At 28.9% G+C, this 19,039-nt stretch overlaps 2 protein-coding genes and 1 long non-coding RNA gene across 5 annotated transcripts; 2 read left to right on the forward strand and 1 right to left on the reverse strand.

The window, feature by feature from the left end:
- The first annotated feature begins 12 nt into the window (after positions 1 to 12).
- LOC148227106 (uncharacterized) lies at positions 13 to 6,565 on the forward strand. Its single transcript, XM_088202467.1, has 8 exons — positions 13 to 1,404; positions 1,487 to 1,647; positions 2,878 to 3,003; positions 3,537 to 4,606; positions 4,666 to 4,816; positions 4,877 to 5,000; positions 6,039 to 6,228; positions 6,290 to 6,565. The coding sequence occupies exons 1-8, from the start codon at positions 597 to 599 to the stop codon at positions 6,516 to 6,518; spliced, it is 2,859 nt and encodes a 952-aa protein (XP_088058593.1). The 5' UTR covers positions 13 to 596; the 3' UTR covers positions 6,519 to 6,565.
- Positions 6,556 to 13,139, reverse strand: LOC148227107 (circadian clock-controlled protein daywake-like). Of its 3 annotated transcripts, XM_088202468.1 has the most exons (5): positions 12,890 to 13,139; positions 10,414 to 10,645; positions 8,647 to 8,777; positions 6,833 to 6,985; positions 6,556 to 6,759 (listed from the first exon to the last, which is right to left on the reverse strand). In XM_088202468.1, exons 1-5 carry the CDS (start codon positions 12,969 to 12,971, stop codon positions 6,605 to 6,607), a joined length of 753 nt encoding a protein of 250 aa, XP_088058594.1. In that variant the 5' UTR covers positions 12,972 to 13,139; the 3' UTR covers positions 6,556 to 6,604. The 3 variants fall into 3 exon arrangements, with proteins under 3 accessions (XP_088058594.1, XP_088058595.1, XP_088058596.1); XM_088202469.1 differs by lacking the exons at positions 10,414 to 10,645; positions 12,890 to 13,139 and adding an exon at positions 10,004 to 10,116; XM_088202470.1 differs by lacking the exons at positions 10,414 to 10,645; positions 12,890 to 13,139 and adding an exon at positions 10,018 to 10,068.
- Positions 13,140 to 16,690: 3,551 nt separating this feature from the next.
- Positions 16,691 to 19,031, forward strand: LOC148227108 (uncharacterized). Its single transcript, XR_015811998.1, has 2 exons — positions 16,691 to 17,048; positions 17,129 to 19,031. It is a non-coding gene; the product is annotated as an uncharacterized LOC148227108 (long non-coding RNA).
- Positions 19,032 to 19,039: the final 8 nt, after the last annotated feature.

Consider the following 19,039-nt stretch of genomic DNA (forward strand, 5'->3'; position numbering starts at 1 on the left):
CCCGTCAGCAAAAGTTTTAGAAATTTGGGAACCCTGTTAAGCTGGGCTCTTATGCTTTGCATGACTGCAATGAAACATTGTGTCAGCCGTAAGATCGTAAAAACGCCGTGCTGATGCATACGTGTGACAGAGCAAAAGGGTCAAGGACTCGCTCTGACACACGCATCAATACAGTGTTTTTGCGATCGTGCGACTGAGACACAATATTTCATCGACCGCCAGTGATTGTAATACAAAATGAAGACATTCTAACCGAAAGAAACTTTTTAGCTTTTTTTAGCTTATTTTTGTAGTTCCCAACTTATTTTCACTGAATATCGAACTTTTACTATTTGTAAATGCTTAATGAATATTTTAAGGTAATTTTTTTAGGAAAGTAATTATAAATATAGTTAATTAAATTTAAAGTCAGATTTTTAAATTGGCAACGCAATTTGATGCTCACGAAATATTTACCTAAGACCTATATTAAAGTTAAAACTAAACAACTGTCAAAATACCATGCACAGTATATTAGTTAGGTTATTTACACCTTCATACCAATTCATAAAATATTTAAATTTTTAAACGTGACATTTGTGATGCGCTTATAAAAAATGTCGCATTTGCATAAAGTGTTATCAAAACGATATAACTTTTGTTATTTAAAATCCTTACGTTTATTAAACGCAAAGAGAAATATAGTGTCTGCAGTTAAAAAGTGTGATAAATATAGTTCTGCGTCATCTTACAAATACTATGACTATTTACCTATGAATTACAATGTTTTAAAGTGTTATACAACTAAATGTGACGATGATGATTTTAATTCGGACACATTCGAAAATGAGCCCATCATTGAAAATATGTTAAGTGAAGTAAACGTCAGATTAAATTTGTACGATACTAGCGATCCCTTAATTAATAAGTTAACAAACTGCAACTCAATACAAGAAGTGCTAGATATTGTATCCGACGAAAGTTCCGAGTTAAAATGCAAACATTTATGTGAAGCGGTTCTTGTTCTATGGGACCTTCAAAAAGAATATAACAAGTCTTACTTAGATAACTTAATCAAAATAGACAACGACACTTCACCTATAAAACTTCTAGAGAATTACATTCAAGATCGGAATTCAAACGTGGAGTTTGATAATTTTTTAGCAAATCTATTTAATAGACTCGATTCGATGACTGTAAAAGAAATTGTGTACTGTTTGTATTACTTGAAAAAAATGAGTGTAGATCTAGGCAAAAAAGAATTCCAAAATATGATACAAGCATGTAACGATAAAATATTAGCAAACCAACATGAGTTAGATTGTAAGACAGTAATGAAATATACCAATTACATGCTATCACCGAACGGTCTAAGATTTGCTTATACTGCTGCAAAAATAGTTCCAGCTATTAATACGTTGCTAAGTATGTTCATTTAAATGGTGTCTATAACTATGTTACTTAATTTTAAATATTTGTATACATCTATATCATTTGAATTTTTCAGATAATTGCAATTCAGTGGAAGATTTTCATAACCTCACTGTTTGCTATGGTAATATTCATATTATTATAAGCAAGGATTTGTTAAACAATTATAAAAAAAAGTTAATGAAATTATTAAAAACAGGAGTGTTGACTACAAATGATTATAAAACTTTAATACAGGTATATGTTCAAATATTAAGTTCAGAAATTTTCATTTCAAAATAATAATAGATTTGTAGCGGACTCTACATTCTTCACCGTTAGAAAGTGTAATTTAAACAAATGCACTTTATAAAGAAATTGCCATAGTATAACATTTTTTCTAAAACAACTAAATTAATATCACCATAAACTTTTATAACATATAACCGTTTGTTACCACTAAACAATGTATTGTACTTATCGAAACGTATTGTTTAAAAAAGAATGGCATTGTTTCGCACGACAAATACTTATTATTCATTTGTCTAAAAGACATGAATTCATCACATTTGATTTGTTAATGGATGGCTACATTAGATATAAACTCAGGCTTCTTTATGGTGTTCTTTAAAAAGTGGAGTTTGACCATGCAACCCAATCGATATAAATAAGCATTTTCCCCATTTGTATAAGCTGCTCGCAGGAAACGTATAAAAGGGTTTGCAAAAATTCAAGACACTACAAGGTCTTCGTTATTTCCACAACTGCTACACCACTTGGATTCGTACAGACCCTTCCGCATTTGCCCCTGCTGTCAAATACCGACAGCTGATTTACATATGTATATACTTAAATCCTTTGAATAGTGGGTTAATTTATACACATTTGTTAATTTATTATCCACCGAAAGTGAGCTAATTTTATGTATTTTTTCATAATTATTTCTGTTTTTATTTAATTATTATTATTTTATATTTCATTTATAGTAAATTATAGAAAATCATTTACATTAAAGCAAATTTTAAAAACATAAAGATAATGTTTTCTATTTATTATTTCTTCAGTTATATATGTAAATATATAAATATCTGGGGTACCTCAAAACAGAAAAAGATCAACCGCCATACATGTGCGGCGATATAGCCCAAAGTGTTAATATTAGCGCTATAAAAATATATACTACTCAAATCCACCAAGCGTCTCACAGGGTAACGAAGTGAAAACTCCGAAAGATTTGTCCTTTAAATTGGCATGCTTAGATTTAAACGCTTTTTCTCAATATCCAGATAAAATTATAGTTAGAGGAGACAAAACTACACACAAAACGATATGCTACTCTAAAAATATTTAAAGGTTTTCGTTTCATGCAAAATACGAATGAGTATATTTTAAAAATAATCAAAGTAAAATATAAATACAATCCGAATATACGTTTTTTTTATAAATATAAATAGTATATACTTTAATTCATAACTTTTTTTCTTACAGGTTTTAATTTTTTTAAATCTTCGTCATTGGTTTATATCTAATTCAAGAGATATATACATGATTTGCAATATAATCACTCCTATGGTACACCAAATGAATATTGAAGAAGTAGTGACTTTACATAAGGTAATTTATATGGTATTTATTCGGTTTAACTTATATTATTTCAGTGCTAATTATTTTTATATAGAATTAGCTGCAAGCTAATTATTACTATATTTTAACTTAACAATAATAATTCTAAACGTATAATTTCTTTATTTAGTTATTTATTATAAAGTTTGATAAAATTCTTTTCTTACTTTTTCTGTTCATAAATCCTTTATATTTATGTTACATTTGCTGTTATTTACAATATCCACAAACGAATGTGTCTTACAATAATTATTAATGTCATTATTAGTAATATAATATTGGTCCAAAATTGATAAAAATGTTCTTCACTAGAATGTTGTACGCTAGATTATACTTACACATATTACTAAAAAATCTTAATCATAATGTAGATCTCAAAACTCAGCTTTAAATAAATAAATTATTGTACAATATATCATAAATATTGTTTTTAATATTTTTAACTAAATACAAAAAACATTATATTGGTAAAAAATATTATCATATTTTTGTTGCCAAATTGCTGTAATGTATATTTTTTTTAGGTATTCAAAGATCATCTGGAACCAGCATTACTTTTAACTGAATTAAAAGCCAAAGTAAAATTGTTGTTAGAAGAGATAAAGTTTGACGACAGAATTAAAACTTACACAAAATTGCCTGATTTGCTCTATTGTCAAACGTCAATATCGGAACTAAGCAACAGGAACCTGTTGAAAAATATTGTAGCTCAACTGGTCGAAACTGGATATACTACGACACTCTTGTCCATATTCAACTCTTTGCGATATCTTAAAATAAACGATCCGGTAATTTGCGACAAATTTTGGTATAGAACTGCAGAGCTATTTATTAATAATTCACTTTATAATAACAAAACGATACTTTTGTGTCATATGTATATATACTTTTGCTTTAATATCGATGGCACTTACCGAAATAAATATTTCGAAAATTCAATGTTGAAACATTTACAAAACGTCATTGCCGAAAGTTACGAGAGCTTCTTGCCGTGGAAGTTTGTTCGGATTTTATCGTTTATCATCGCTTGCAAACCCATAAGCACGAACGAAAAAAGTTACTATAGCTTTTTGGATAAGCTCATCAAGAAATATCACAATATTGCTCATCAGATGATGCCCAGAGATATATTATACTTGATGAAGAGTCTACAGTTATTGCAGCTGTTGAATAAAAAGAACGCTTCTGAATACGATCTGGATTTAATAAATACTATGAAAACATCAATTAAAGACTGCAATACAAGGTTTTTAAATGACAAAAAAAGTTCTATCTTCAACTTGAACAATATATGTAAAACTAATATTATGCTAGGTAATAAGTCTAGTATGGAAAACATGGATAAGATATTTACAAAATACAATAAAGTTGTGTATAACGAACTGTCGTCTGTAAGCATCAGACAGTCGATTTATAACTTTTTTGATCTCAACATATATGCGAAAACATTTCTTAATAAAATCGCCGATTATTGCTTGTTTAAAAAAGAAAACATATATGGCGACACAATTTTAAAAGTTATGACTTGTTTTTATAACACGGCCATTACTCCTAAAGAAGATTTCCTCAAATTGTTCATAGAAATCTTTGAAAGGTATTCATTTTTGATATTTAAAATTAAATTATTAAATAATATGTATTAATTTATTTTAGAGATATGTACGACATAAAAAGTATCAAGTTATTGGATCAAAGTATAACACTGTGTTACTTTCAATGTTTACCCGAAACCATCATACAATATATATTTTCAATTGAATTTATGGAGAAACTGGATGATGAAATTATGTTTAATAGTCCATATGTAAGCATTTTTTGAATTGTCAAGTATAATTTCTTTTAATTTATTGTTATAAATTTTTAGCCACATTATCCCAAATCTGTGCGTGAAAAATTAATGGAGTTGAACCGAGCAGTTTGCCTAGAAATTCCCGAGCATAAAATTCCCTGGTTTCATCAGAAATATCTTCAGGAAATTGCAACATACGGTAAAATATATATACATGTTTATATATAATATGATGTATTGATAACGTAGTTTTTCTAAAATAATACTAATGCAGAGGATTTTAATTATTTATTCAAATTAAATTAAGACCATCGCTACCTAACAGGTTACCCCAATGCGTCATGATGCTCAAAAAACATTACATAGTATTATTATAATACACAAAAAATATATAGTACACATTAAGAAAGACAACTCTTCTTAAAAGTAGATCTTGTAAATATCTCAGCTAAGTTCGTTAACTAGCCTGATCCGCCATCTTGTTTCAAAACGGCGGTTATTCAAAAAAGTATAATAAATTAAAAATTTAAAAGAAATCCTATAAAAAAATAAAGAGGTCTATAATAGAAATAAAAATAAAATTAAAATATAACAATTTTTTAACATTTTTGCTGTCGTTTATATGGGATATAATGGTTTTTGAGTACACAATAACTGTCTTAGTTTTAATTAGATCTCCATCAAAATTTAAAAAATATAGGTCATTTATATGCTTAGGCCAATTTCTTAGCCAACTTGTTACGTCATCTTATTTCAAAATGGCGACTATTATATTTTTTTTAAATTCATGATGGTTAAATATATTTTTTTTAAATATTAAAATTTTATATAATTTAATATTAAAACTAAATTTGAATTTAAAAAATATGTTTTTAAATTATTATTTCACTTGTGATGGACACATTTTGCCATGAAACATTTTTTTATAAAAGAGCTTTTACACATTTCCGCTAAGTTTGTTAGCCAGCCAGATCCGCCATCTTGTTTTAAAATGGCAACTATAAAAATAAATTTTAACTTTAAAAAATCATTGAGAAAAATTATTTTTGTGTGTATTGCATGTAAGCATTTGAAATAGTCAAATAAATAAAAATTTGAAGTAGAATAATATTAGTTAATATGCACAAATTAAATTTTGACAAAATATCTGTGCAGTGAGAAATTTTATGTTTTTATTTGAATAAAATTAAAAATCATTTGATAAAAAGAAATTGTAATTTTTAAATTTTATTTTCAGCATCTATAAAAATGAACTACTACCAACAAGATGTCTTGGAACATTTGCTAGAAATTGTCGATGATAGGAACCTTATAGAAATATTTCATTCTACACCTTACGGATACAACATAGACTTTCATCTTCAAAAAGACAGAAACGGAAATTTTATACCAATTTCTCAAAACTGTAACGAAATGGAAGTGCAAAAGTAAGTTTATATAAATAATTAAACAAATATATTTTTATAACACTAATATGTATTTTTTTAGGATTGCAATCGTATTAGAAAAGAGCAATTCGTTAGTTAAACTATATGATCTTGAAGAAGAAACCAACTCGCCTATAATAAAATATGTGAAAAGCGGAAGGACTTTACTGCGAAACCGACATTTAGAAATCATGGGTTATAAAGTGATAGAAATATACGATTCTCTATGGAATTCGATGCATATGTCTGAACCAAAGGCTAAATTTAATCATTTAAATAGCGTTTTATAAGATTTTGATACTCTTTTGAAATAAAAAGAACTTGTTAAATTAATAAATTGATATTTATTTATATAAAATGTTGCTGTGGAATAAAATTAAGCTGGTAATACAAGTTCTTCGTACGGAATCTGCTTGAAGAAGTCCATGAATATTTTAGTAATCTTATTCTCGACCTTCTTGATCGCCGGTCCACCTATTTCTTTCAGTAGATCCTTGGCGTTTGCATTGATGAAGTTGTTAATTATGTTTTCTGCAATTCATATACATAATTTATAATCAAGAAGTTTGGGTATTAGTTTATTAGAATCAAAATATTATTTAACCAATTTCTTTGTTATCGTTAAAGAGTCCATTCATCTTTGTGTTCACTTTTCCATAATCAAATTTACTAGTGTAACCGGTCATTCTAGTGTAGTTTTTTCCGTCTTCAGCCGTGTAGATCTCCCAAGTCCAATCCATCTGCAAATCGGCGTCTTCTAAGATGTGAAATAAAATAAATTAATCATGAGATAATAAATACATTAAAAGACTTTCAAGAGAATTTGTGGATCGGCAGGCATTTTAAGCTATATTGGGAACTTCAACCCTTATTTAATGTTGTTTTGTTAAAGAATCAATCATATTAATATCATAGATTTTTTTTGTCAAATTCCTTTTTTTTCAACAACCTAGCTGTATCAAATGACATTATAAGATGGAAGGAACAACAGTCGAGATTTAAAATAATGGTGCGAAACAGTCACAATTTATTTACATACAGATTATAACTTACAACCCTTCAACATTAAAATATAAATCATTTCCAGTTGTTTCATTAAAAATCTAGTGCCATAAAAAATCACAAAAGTTAATCATATAATTTTAATTTATATTCTTTTTCACAAATCCTGTTGCTAATCACTATCAGTACCCAAGAAAGATTATTAAAACTGCTATATTTTTCTACACAAACGGAGCCATTTCAGTTTTAAAATATTGCATTCTATAATAAAAATTCCATATAACACTTTACCATTGTTAACATATTTGTGAAATGTTGTGAAAGTTGAAAATGTAACATACTCTTTCTGGCTAAATTTATGTAAGTAAATGAAACGGTTGTAATGTTCTGTCTGTTATTTTTTGTGAATTTTATATTTTTTCTGCTTTGAAATGTGAAATGGTGCGGGCATGAAGACGTTCAATCGTTTGTTCTCAATTTGTTTATAAATGCTAAATAAACTTTATTTTATAATTGTGTTTCGTTAACTAATAACAGTCAGTACACTACAAAAACAGTTTTAACTGCTATATTTTTCTACACATTTGTATCAACAAATATAATTTTTAATGGCAATATCAGGGCTGTGGAGTCGAAGCCGTAAAAAATCGACCGACTCCTTTTTAACCCTCCACCCCGACCAATATTTTTGTAATTATCCTTTGTGCGCCATTTGTGTAAAGTCGTAATATGAAGTAACCAAAAGTTATTATACATTTAATCAAATACCCAACAACTGCCACTGGCCAGCGTGATCACACATAGACACATACAATGGCGCGGCACTAATCCAAGTGAATGACTTCCAGGTTCATGCTTCTACACTGTTTATATTTACATACGCCATATTAGAAATAGTATGCATTTACTAATTACTTTCACACCTAATTCGCTAAAACATCATCTGACTCACACCCTGTCATAAAAATTCAGATAAATTGTAAAATAAATAACGAAAGACTTTCTTTTTTATAAACGTTGACTTTTAAATATGTCGCTGAATATATGTTTATCATTATTAGCTCTAATCGTAACCATAAAAACAACACGCTTGATTCATTCCTTTATAATTCAATGTACATATAATAACTAAGTAAAATCAATCAAGTATGCTTACAAATAAAACAACTTTACAGCGCTTACATATTGTTAGATAATTGTCTGATTGAATATATACATAATATATCGATAATTGCAAACTAGTTTCTCGCGGATTAATTAAGCCATTTTAAGTGAACAATGTGACCTTATTGAAGACTAAGTTTCAAAGGCAGATCTGTTAAAATAGGTCAATGTTGCAGCGATTATTAAATCTGATAAGGCATCTCGAATATATTAAGACAAGATATTTTTGTTTCATAAATTTAATTAACTTACTTATTTTTGTAATACAGTCGCCTTTTCCTTTAACTGGGAACATAAGAAGCTTTCCTTCTAATGTATAATTTGACGTCATCGTCAAATTTCCAAAATAGTGTGAATGTCCTGTTTTGGCAACGGTGTCAAATCTATAAAATAAAAAGATGTATTATATTATACACAATTACATTGGAGTTCAAAGAAAAAATTCTCTGATGAGTCACATTTCCACCTCTCTGGATATGTTAATAAGCAAAATAAGAAATAAAAGGTAATCGGAGAAAGCAAGGTGGATGAGATAAAACCTTTCATCCAATTTCGCCACAAGACTCGTTGGCAAGTGCAGCCTATTTATTTTCCTACCTTATGCAAACGATCCAGCTGATCACGATAGAAACTTGCTACAATTGTTTGGCTAGGTTAAAGAGTTTCATAATGCACAATCCTTTTGCAATCCCATTATACACAAAAAATACATTTTTTACAGTGAGTCCGGGGTTCAATGTAGGTTTTGCTACTTAACCTTTAGATAACCAGTGTCTTATGCGACGATTGTTTGTCTCTTCATCTTCAGAAACTGAAGTTGGATCACCCTTTACGATAATTCAGCCAAACAGAGCTACTTTAAATCAACAGAGACGACAGCTGCTTTCATACAGAAGATAACGACACAGCGCATACATATAATTATTACCATATTTCAAACCGTTGCGATTTAACAATGATTTAATAATAAACGCGTGTACCATACATACGTATTACAACAATTAGTTATTACCATAAAGATATAACATAGATACAATTATTTCAACGAAACATTTTATAAAAGAGGAAAATCTTGCCACTTTTTTAATGATCTTATTATCACTACATTTTAATATTGAAGCAATTAAACCTGAAGATTAAAAATCGCAAATTATATCCATCATATCTAAAAGACTTGTCTACATCTTGTTTAAGGCATAATATTAAGGTAAATGCAACAATACAAGTTTACGTCACTATTTCAATAACAGAAAATAATCTTCTAATCCGCAACATGACCTCTAAGCACCATTAAATGTTTTCATGATAAAAATCTAACCTCTTCCTCAATCAAGTCATGAAACTTTATATTTTACATAGTTATATTGTTCTCACGTATGCGGTATCAACGAGATAGGTGCAACAGATGCACATGCACATGTTGTAATTCAATGAATTGTCCATTATATCCAGTGCTGGATTAGCCCTTAAGCACACTAAGCACGTACTTATGGCACCAAGGAAAGAGTAGTACCAGAATTTTTATAAGTATTGATGTCCGTTATCACTTATTCCAGATAAACAGATTGTTAGAAACAAAATGCGTTTGTAATGAGTCTTAAACTTTTACTTTGTTTTACACACGATTGCGTTATCCTGCACTGTGAGCAAACACCGCACCCATCTTGTCGATATCTTCAGGCAATGAAATATCTTTTCAAAATAATTTATACAAAGAACGCAAATCTTTTAGGTACACTTTTATATAGCATAGTGATTCAGATTTTTAACGCAAACATTGGATTATTTTATAAAAAGAGAGCGCAGATGAAATTGTAACCCTTTGATTGCCGAAATTTGCTGTTTTGGATCCAATGTTTTTACTGAATAAAGAAACAGTGAGTTATTTGCTTTAGGTACAAATAGCATTTTTTCCGAACACATACTTTTTGTATTATGTAATACATAGATATTTAAATAGTAACCCAAAAAGATTCGGTAACCAAAGAATTAAAGAATGCTAGTAATTGTTCTATTCACCTCAAGTCCATCATTTTCGTGTTCTTCAGCCCCGTCAAGACTGCGTTGAACTGCTTGAAACGCATACCTCCAGGAGTTATGACAGGTTCGATATCGCCAACCATCAGAGGATCTATGGACTCAATCCCTAGCTCTGGAATGCCTTCTGTAAATTGCTTCTGGACTCTTCTTCCCTCGTTCAGAATACAGTTGTGTAACTCTTCGTTTCGAAGGCATGGTTTTATGAAGGAAGCTGAAAATCATATCATAAAAAAATTGCGTTGCACAATAAATAAACAGTTAAATTACGTGTCGTGACTGTTTCATTGTTGCATTGTAAAAAATAATGTTTATGAAACAATAGTATGATGTAATTGCGGTTTACTTGTATGATTATCAAAAAATGTGAGCAGTATCACTGACAAAAAACTGAGTTTATAACAAAAAAAAAACAATTGAATGAATCAATTTAATTTTTATTTAATTTTATTTATTTAAATAAGCCGTCAAAAATTTTAATTAATGGATACAAATTATACATAATGGTTTTATACTTAACAATCAATCATTTATGACAAAGTTACCATACATGAATAATATTACTGACCACTTAATTTAAAATTAACTAACCATTTAATTGAAAGGTCAAAAGATTTGGTTTTTAGTTAACCGATCAATAAGTGGTAAATTAATAAATATTAAAAAATAAATATGTAATTTTCATTTTGCTCAAAAGTATGCATTATTAAATGGCTTTTAAAAAATCATATTGCAAATATATTTATGCTTAATTTAAGAACAATCCATCTAATACTTTACTGAGTGTAGTATTTATGTAATTTAAAAATAAATTCGTGTTCGTATTCTCGCTATGACTATATATTTATGCTATAGAAATATATTTAAATATATAAAGTTTATTTAAATACCTAATTTAGTTTAATAATTAGTTACACTAACAATTACGCAAAATTACGAGCGCAAAGCGCGAAGTTACGAGCGTTTAATGTATTTCAAAAAAAATACAATATACTATTATTAGTTGTATTATTATTAAAAATTAATTTATTAGGTAAAAAAGTACGCTTAAACAATTTGATTGATTGGATATTAGGGAAATATTAAAAAATACACATCAACTGTTAATTTCGCATTTCACGTTCATAAACTTGTACTTTGCGCTCATTACAACGAATACGATGCTTGTAAAATTGGACTTCAATATATTAAATAAAATTTAATATATTTTTTAGTGTTTTTATCATAATTTATTGATTAAACCATTATACAACTTTAGGCGTTTTAAGAAATCAGATAAGTATAAACACGTGCAAGGATCATGATGGGAAACTATAATCTATACTGTAAAACAGAAAAATCATGTGCCTGTCTGTCTGTCACAAGAACTCCTACCAAATGGTAAACAGTAATAGCGTGACATTTCCATATGTCATTCTAGCTGCTTTAATTAATTATTTTCTGCGGTCAACTAGCCATCTGGCTGCATTTTTTACGGCAACTGTGCTCAAAAGTTGAAAGTTGAGCTGAACAACGACGTGCTAACTATCGATAACGTGCTACCGCAAACCGTGAATACAAGAGACTAAACATATTGTATATAGCCAAGTATTTGTTGCTCATAAAATATAAACCAACATTATCTTATTTTTTCATGTTATAAAATCCTTATTTATAATAGTATTAAAAATATAAATACCTGAATTACTTTTATTTATTGCTATTTTATTAGTGAACTTCAGGAGTTTTAAAAAATTAAAAATATTTATCAGAAAATATTCAATGTCGGGCATCGTGTTTCGTACTTTTAAAATATTATTATTAGATAATTAATGCAATCAATAGAGAAGGACGTTTGCTGATCTTTGAATTTTCATAATTATTAATGCAATTATCAATGAAATCCTATGAATATTATGCGAAACACAGACTTTTATGACACATATTAAATATGTTATATATATTTGAAAGAAAATATTTTTATAAATGAGGAATGACCATATAAATAGTAAATAGTTAGGGAATATATAATATTAAAAATATATAACAATGATGTATATAATATCAAAAATAATAGATAACTAGATAATACAAAACAAAAGCCCAACAAAATAATAGTTACCTGGTTTAATTCGAGAGTTAAAAATAAGTCCTGATAAATTGTGATCCAGACAACACAGACGTTTAGAAATATTGATTTCAAAGGGTTAAAGAACATATTAATAATTAACATATGAACTGAAAATACCAAAAACTATTATTACTATATATTTTATGGTTTAGCCTTAAGATTGTAATGGTTGCATTTTTATTTATAAGAAAAATTTTCTAATATTATATCGGAAATTAATGGAATCCAAATTTCACAAGTAGCAAAAAATAGAGCTATAAGTATACCTAACACCTTTTAAAATTAACACAATCCGAATAGTTTAATAGTTCAGTGATAAAAGTATTTTTTTAGTTAGCTAAGACTTACGCAGATTTGCAGAATTAACATCTGGTAGACTGTCAACCAACAGAAGAATGAAGAAAAGTGCGAAAATGTTACTGGATGCCATCTCGGGATGATTTTTTTTACTAGTGTGACTCTACTGTGGCTTTCCTCAGTACTAATCGCAATTAGTGCCGCTAAGCCAAGAACTAGTTTACTTGAGCGCTGAGGAACAAGGACAGTGTCGAGGTGTGCGCAAACTCCTCTTTAAAACCTTTGCTAAGTTATTTACCTTGACCGAACGATGACTGATCGTACATATATTTAATTGACGTTTTAGTGGTTAAATGAGATCGCGACCGAAGTAAAACTTTACATATATAATTAGTTATTTTTTCAGTCCAGTGACACATCCGGCTAACAAGACGAGTTTCTGGAAAAGTCTAAATAGGAGATTGGAAAAGTGTAAGTTATCAAATTTATTTATTTATAAATATTTGTTAAAACTATTTGAAGATTAGTTAAGTAGGTAAGATCAATTAAGTAGGCAATCTATGCCCTTCAGTCTGCTCCTGATTCGAAATTAAATTAGTAGCGCACGCTCCCGCTAAGTGCGCCGGCGTTACATTGCTTAAACTGCAATGGTTCTGTCCTCAGAAGAAACGAATAAATCTGCAAAATAATTTCCAGTGTAAATTTTTTTTCTGTGTTTATAAATTATGCGCTGCGCGGCCAAATTAACCTTATTTTTAAAGTTTAATGTTAGTTTGTAAAAAATATTTGGAAAATGCATGCTAAATTAAATAAAATAAATGTAATATATAAATTTGGGAATTTATATAATACTGAAAAATATATAGAATATTTCAAAAGATTTTATTTATTCACAATATAAGCATAACTAATTAGTCTGCAACTGAATAGTATTTAAATTACGATTGGAAAATTGTTCTCCATATTATCGAGTATTATCATAAATAGTTCATATTATGATATTTAAATTCAAGCAATACGTAGGTATGTATAAATATGTATATATCATCTGTATTATGAAAAGCATGCTGATTGATCACAAACTTAGCATTATTAGTAATATTACATAGCATTACATATGCTAATTTTATAAGCTGTGGTTTAACTTCTGGGAATTAGTTATAGAGAGGGAGAAATAATTACCAACAGTCTTTATTTTTTAATGAAAATTATACATCTCATTAAAAAATAACCCTTTTATTTTTTATGACGTCAACAGTGCATTTAAATAAATGCCATCCTATAATATATGCAGAATGTTTTCATGTTTGATTGTTCAAGTATTTTTATATTGTCTTGCAAAATAGATAACCACTTCAGAAACACTGTATAATATAATATAAGTTAGTATATGGGTCTTTGATGAAATCCAGTATTAAATTTATAATAGAAAAATCTTTAACAAGACATCCATGACCTTTTATGTGACACTAATACATCTTGCTAATTATGATTCTATAATTAACTCAATTAAAATTTATGGAAGTCGAGCGATTTGATCTAAACTGTTGTAATTATGTTAACAATCGTAGAATTGTTTTTTTTTCTTTATGCGGATGCGATACCAACAATAATTACGTATTATGAACATAACTCATCATGGGTTTGAAAGCAAATAATGCGAATATATTTGCATGCATAAGTAATGTAAGAGTTTTTATTTTTTTAAATAAACTAAAAATTAAATTATACACCTAGGATAAAGGTTCAATGCAATTAAACATTTGAATAGTCTATGAAATATTCTATAAATACAATACATGATTTGGAACAGCAAATAGCAAATAAAAATATAATATTGTCGGGATCACCCGCAATTGTTGAGAAGACTCACTAAAAGTATCGAATAAACAAATTGATGAAATTTGCGTAAGCAAACGATATTGCGTATATAAGTGGACATCCAGTAAACGGCGCCCATTATCCACTTAAATAAAAATAAGGGTTGGTATATATCTTGAACATCAGTGGTGTAGTGTTAAATTAAATAATGCCAGAGCGCTAATTTTGTTCTTCATACAAAATTTTTGGGCATTGGTTTTTCCAAAAGTGGTGATATTTTTGCCTCTATTTTATTATGACAATGGGGATTTGCTGACGGATGGGAATCAGACACAGATTGAGCCGCTGCAGTAGTATTTTCATTGAGATATATGAAGTTACATGTTAGAATACATTATGTTCGGTGAACGGTGCATGAGGCACGCACCGGCTGATGGTTATCCGTCTGAAGTTCGCCAACAGTGTGCCTACGTCACATTAGTGCTACCAGAGTGCCGCCAAATTTTGGCCATAATAAAGCCTATACATATATATATACATACAAATACATAAATGAGCCCCCACAGTGGTTTTACGATTTTTTCATTAACGGAGTTTGTAGAGAATGTCTAACACTAACAATTTCGATATTAACACAAATTTCGAAAATAGTTGATATTACCACTAAAGATTGTAATAATACCAGGATTTTCAAAAACGATATTACCGAGAAATAAAATAGCCAATACCAGTGCTACCAGTATGGTCATTATTTTTTTATTAATTGTTAATAAAAAAAGAGCAAAAAAATAATGTATTTTCATTCAAAGTCGAACTAAATGCTTTATTGCTGAGTTGATGCTTTAATATATTCTTGAATATAGATACATGCAGGAACGACATTTCAGATTTTTTCAAAGGTGGATGAGACAAAATTTGGCCAAACAATGGTAGTTTTTTAATATTTTTATTTCATTTAGATTTATAGCATTTCATTAAATGATATACATTGTTCTGATCTCTGTTTAGAATCTATGGCAAAAGCAATAAAATCGTGCTGTCACAATGGAAACGCTCGCTTATCTAGTTATATCTATTAAGACTTTTTTTTAACAATATTACGACTTACACAAAGCAAGAATTAAATGAAGTATTTATATCTAAACCGAATTATGATCAATAGGATAGCGTAAAAATCAATTATCTATTCTTCTCAGAAGGCAAAAATCCACGTCAAAAGCAATAAAATCGTGCCATCACTGTCGCAGTGGGAACGTTCGTTTCCGAGCGTTCTAATTCCACCCACCACATTATTCTTAAGATAATCTTTTAAAAAACACATGCCATCTCAAGTAGAATCAAGCATACAGGTTTTTTATGAATAAAAAATTTTTTGTTAAAAAAATTTCATCCGTGGAAAAATTCGTTTTGTGTTCAAATATTATGAAATCTTTCTCCATTAATTAATAAGATTTTGGTTTTATTATACTACTCTTTGCAAAACTGAAAGAAATTTCTTTCTCTAATTGTTGCGCCAATGATAACATTTACAACTTCTTCAATGGATTCTAATGATTTAATGGAGTCGCAATGGTCCTTATAATTCGAAGAATAACTAGTGACTGACTAAATATTTTGAAAATATTTAATTAATTACATCAATGTCTGGTTTCTTCCCGTTGAAATGGGTTCAGTCCAGAATTGATATTTTTAATTGTTTAACATAAAAATTAAGGCCCCTTCGGCTATCAATAATAATCGTGAGACAATTATCAATAACAGCTGTTGATACTTAACAAAACTAATACAAAAAAGCTTTTTGAATTATTGAAAAATAAAAAGCGTATTTTTTTCTTATCGGAGCAGGTTCTTAGATCACCAAAGCAAAGATAAAGCCTCCGGCCGATTAGAGTTATACAAAATCGCAAAAAAATTGTCGGTCATTCAAATAATTCTAAGAAAGTATACATAGTTTTATTACATAAGCAAAAATAAGGCGAGTTCAAGTGTTAAAAACTTGTTAACAATTTTTTGTCACTCTTAGACCTATAGCATATTAGTAGAGATACGTGATTATCGCGTTTTGCGATAAATGCGAAATAAAAGCGATAAACGTGATATATGCGAAATTGTTGCGAAATTGTTGAAATATGTGAATAGACGTGAAAAAATTAAAATCGCAAAATAATTATTCCAAATATCGATTCTCAATGTCTATGGTCAGTCTGCCCGAACTCTAGTCATAGACCACAGACAATAAGTTAAGCTGCTTAACTTATTGTCTGTGGTCTATGACGCTACATTGACATTCGCATCTTTTGAGGTTATGTGTTGTTGACATATGCACGCGAGCATACGTTCAGAACTGTTTTCTTCCACAAATTAATGAATTATTCGTCACAATCTCTTGGTGAGTTTACATGTCAAAGATTATTTTATTTTACTTATTACAACGTTTATTAAATATTAATATTATATGTATTTTTTCAGTTTCAACAATATGGGTCGAGCAAATGTTGATATTAAAGAAAGAGCTGCAGCATACAAAAAAGATGGTTTTTATATAAATGATGACAATAATTTGATGTGCCGGCATTGTAATTGTCAGTTAGATTGGAAAAAGAAAGATAATTTAACCAAACATTTACAATCAAATAGCCATAAAAAAAGAGTTTCAAAACCTTCCACAAGTCATACTCGTCAATCAACAATTCCAAACATTGTAGTCAAAAGGCAAGAAAAATCTGCATTTATAAAAAATACCGTTAGCATGTGTCTTAAAGCTAACATACCGCTAGCAAAGTTAGACCATCCTGCAGTGCGACAATATTTTAGTCAATATGTCCAGGGATCTGGTGAATTACCGTGTGCAGATCATTTACGGAGAACATATGTTCCAATATGTGGAGCAGATATGAAGAAAGAAATATTAGAAGAAATAAAAAACAAACCTCTTGTAATAATAGTGGATGAAACTTCTGATAAAATGGGACGATGTGTGTTTGCAGTTTTATTTAAAACAGTGTTACCTGCAAGTGAACAAAATGTGTATTTAGCATCATGTAATTTTTTAGATACAGCTAATGCTACGACGTGCTCGCAAACAATAGTAGATACTCTTAAAGAGTATGAAATTTCGTATTCTGATATTGTAGGATTTGTATCAGATTCAGCGCCATATATGACAGCTTGTTATAAAAGCCTCAATGTTTTAATTGGCAATAAAATGCTTCATTTTCAATGCTGGGCTCACAAAATTAGTTTGGTGGGAAATACATTCATGAAAGAGTTGAAATTGCTGAATGAATACATTAGTAAACTAAAAATAGCATTTTTGCATTCCAGAAAAATGAAATCAAATTATATTGCATTTTTGCAAATATCATACCCAGATCTTCCAGCGGTGCTATTTCCAAGTCCAGTCATAACTCGCTGGAAATCATGGTTCAAATCAGTTAGATATTTGGACACTTATTTTGATGCCTTAATTAATTTTTTTAAAAGCTCGGAATTAAGAAATGTTACAAAAGAAAAAATCATTGAATTATATGAGTCCGATACAATTAGATTAAAAATTGAATGTAAATATGTTAGCGAAATATGCGATAAATTTACCAATTTAATGAACAAACTGGAAGGATCTTTGTACCCCTTTTCTCATTTATTGTGGGAAGAAATTATGGGGATAAAAGATTCCTTAAATTACAATATGGGTGGCATTTTTCCTATCGAAACACAAAACTTACTTCTTGAAAGTAATGAAAATACAAAAAAAGATTTAATAAATATGCTCAAGGAAGCTTCCGGTAAAGCTCTATTGAAACTCGAGTCTCATTTATCTATAAATGAGACTAATCTTTTTTATGAATCATTAAACCAACTGTTCAATCCATCTGTAGCTGGAAGTAAATGCAATTTCCAAAGCGACGAAGTACTATTATTATTTAGGAATTTACCTCTATTTTCGATATTAACAACGATCCAATGTTTAGAGGGTTATTCACATTTTTTTAATAATTTAGTATCTAGTATTAAAAGTGGAGTAAAAACAGACACACTCCAACTCTTACTTGCCACAAAAATAAAACATGTGGAATTTGGTAATGCGGCCATACAATCAATTTGGTGTCCTGCAAACAGTGTAGATGCAGAACGCTACTTTAGCACTTATAATTTAGTTGTCACTGATCGTCGTACTAGACTTAAGGAATCATCCATTGAGACATGTTCTATGCTATATTTTAATAAATTTTAATGTCTTTTATATTAATAAAGAAATTCTCATCTATTTACTTATTTTTTAATGTTTTCTACTACTGAATTGCATATTTTATATTAAATTATGTTTAAAATAAATTAATTAAAATAATAAACGCTAAATAGATGCTAAAAATTGTTACT

Source organism: Plectrocnemia conspersa, unplaced genomic scaffold, assembly GCF_051122295.1.
Source record: "Plectrocnemia conspersa isolate PC_06_02 unplaced genomic scaffold, ASM5112229v1 ptg000013l, whole genome shotgun sequence".
In the NCBI taxonomy this organism is placed as follows: domain Eukaryota; kingdom Metazoa; phylum Arthropoda; class Insecta; order Trichoptera; family Polycentropodidae; genus Plectrocnemia; species Plectrocnemia conspersa.

Bases quoted from the DNA above. Each gene is read 5' to 3' on its own strand.
- LOC148227106 (XM_088202467.1), top strand. From the start codon at position 597: ATGTCGCATTTGCATAAAGTGTTATCAAAACGATATAACTTTTGTTAT. The intron at 3,004-3,536 runs GTAATTTATATG...TATTTTTTTTAG, and splicing joins AAGTAGTGACTTTACATAAG to GTATTCAAAGATCATCTGGA. The intron at 4,607-4,665 runs GTATTCATTTTT...AATTTATTTTAG, and splicing joins TTCATAGAAATCTTTGAAAG to AGATATGTACGACATAAAAA.
- LOC148227107 (XM_088202468.1), bottom strand. From the start codon at position 12,971: ATGGCATCCAGTAACATTTTCGCACTTTTCTTCATTCTTCTGTTGGTT. The intron at 8,778-10,413 runs GTGAATAGAACA...TTTATTTTATAG, and splicing joins ACGAAAATGATGGACTTGAG to ATTTGACACCGTTGCCAAAA. The intron at 6,760-6,832 runs GTTAAATAATAT...TATGAATTGCAG, and splicing joins TAACGATAACAAAGAAATTG to AAAACATAATTAACAACTTC.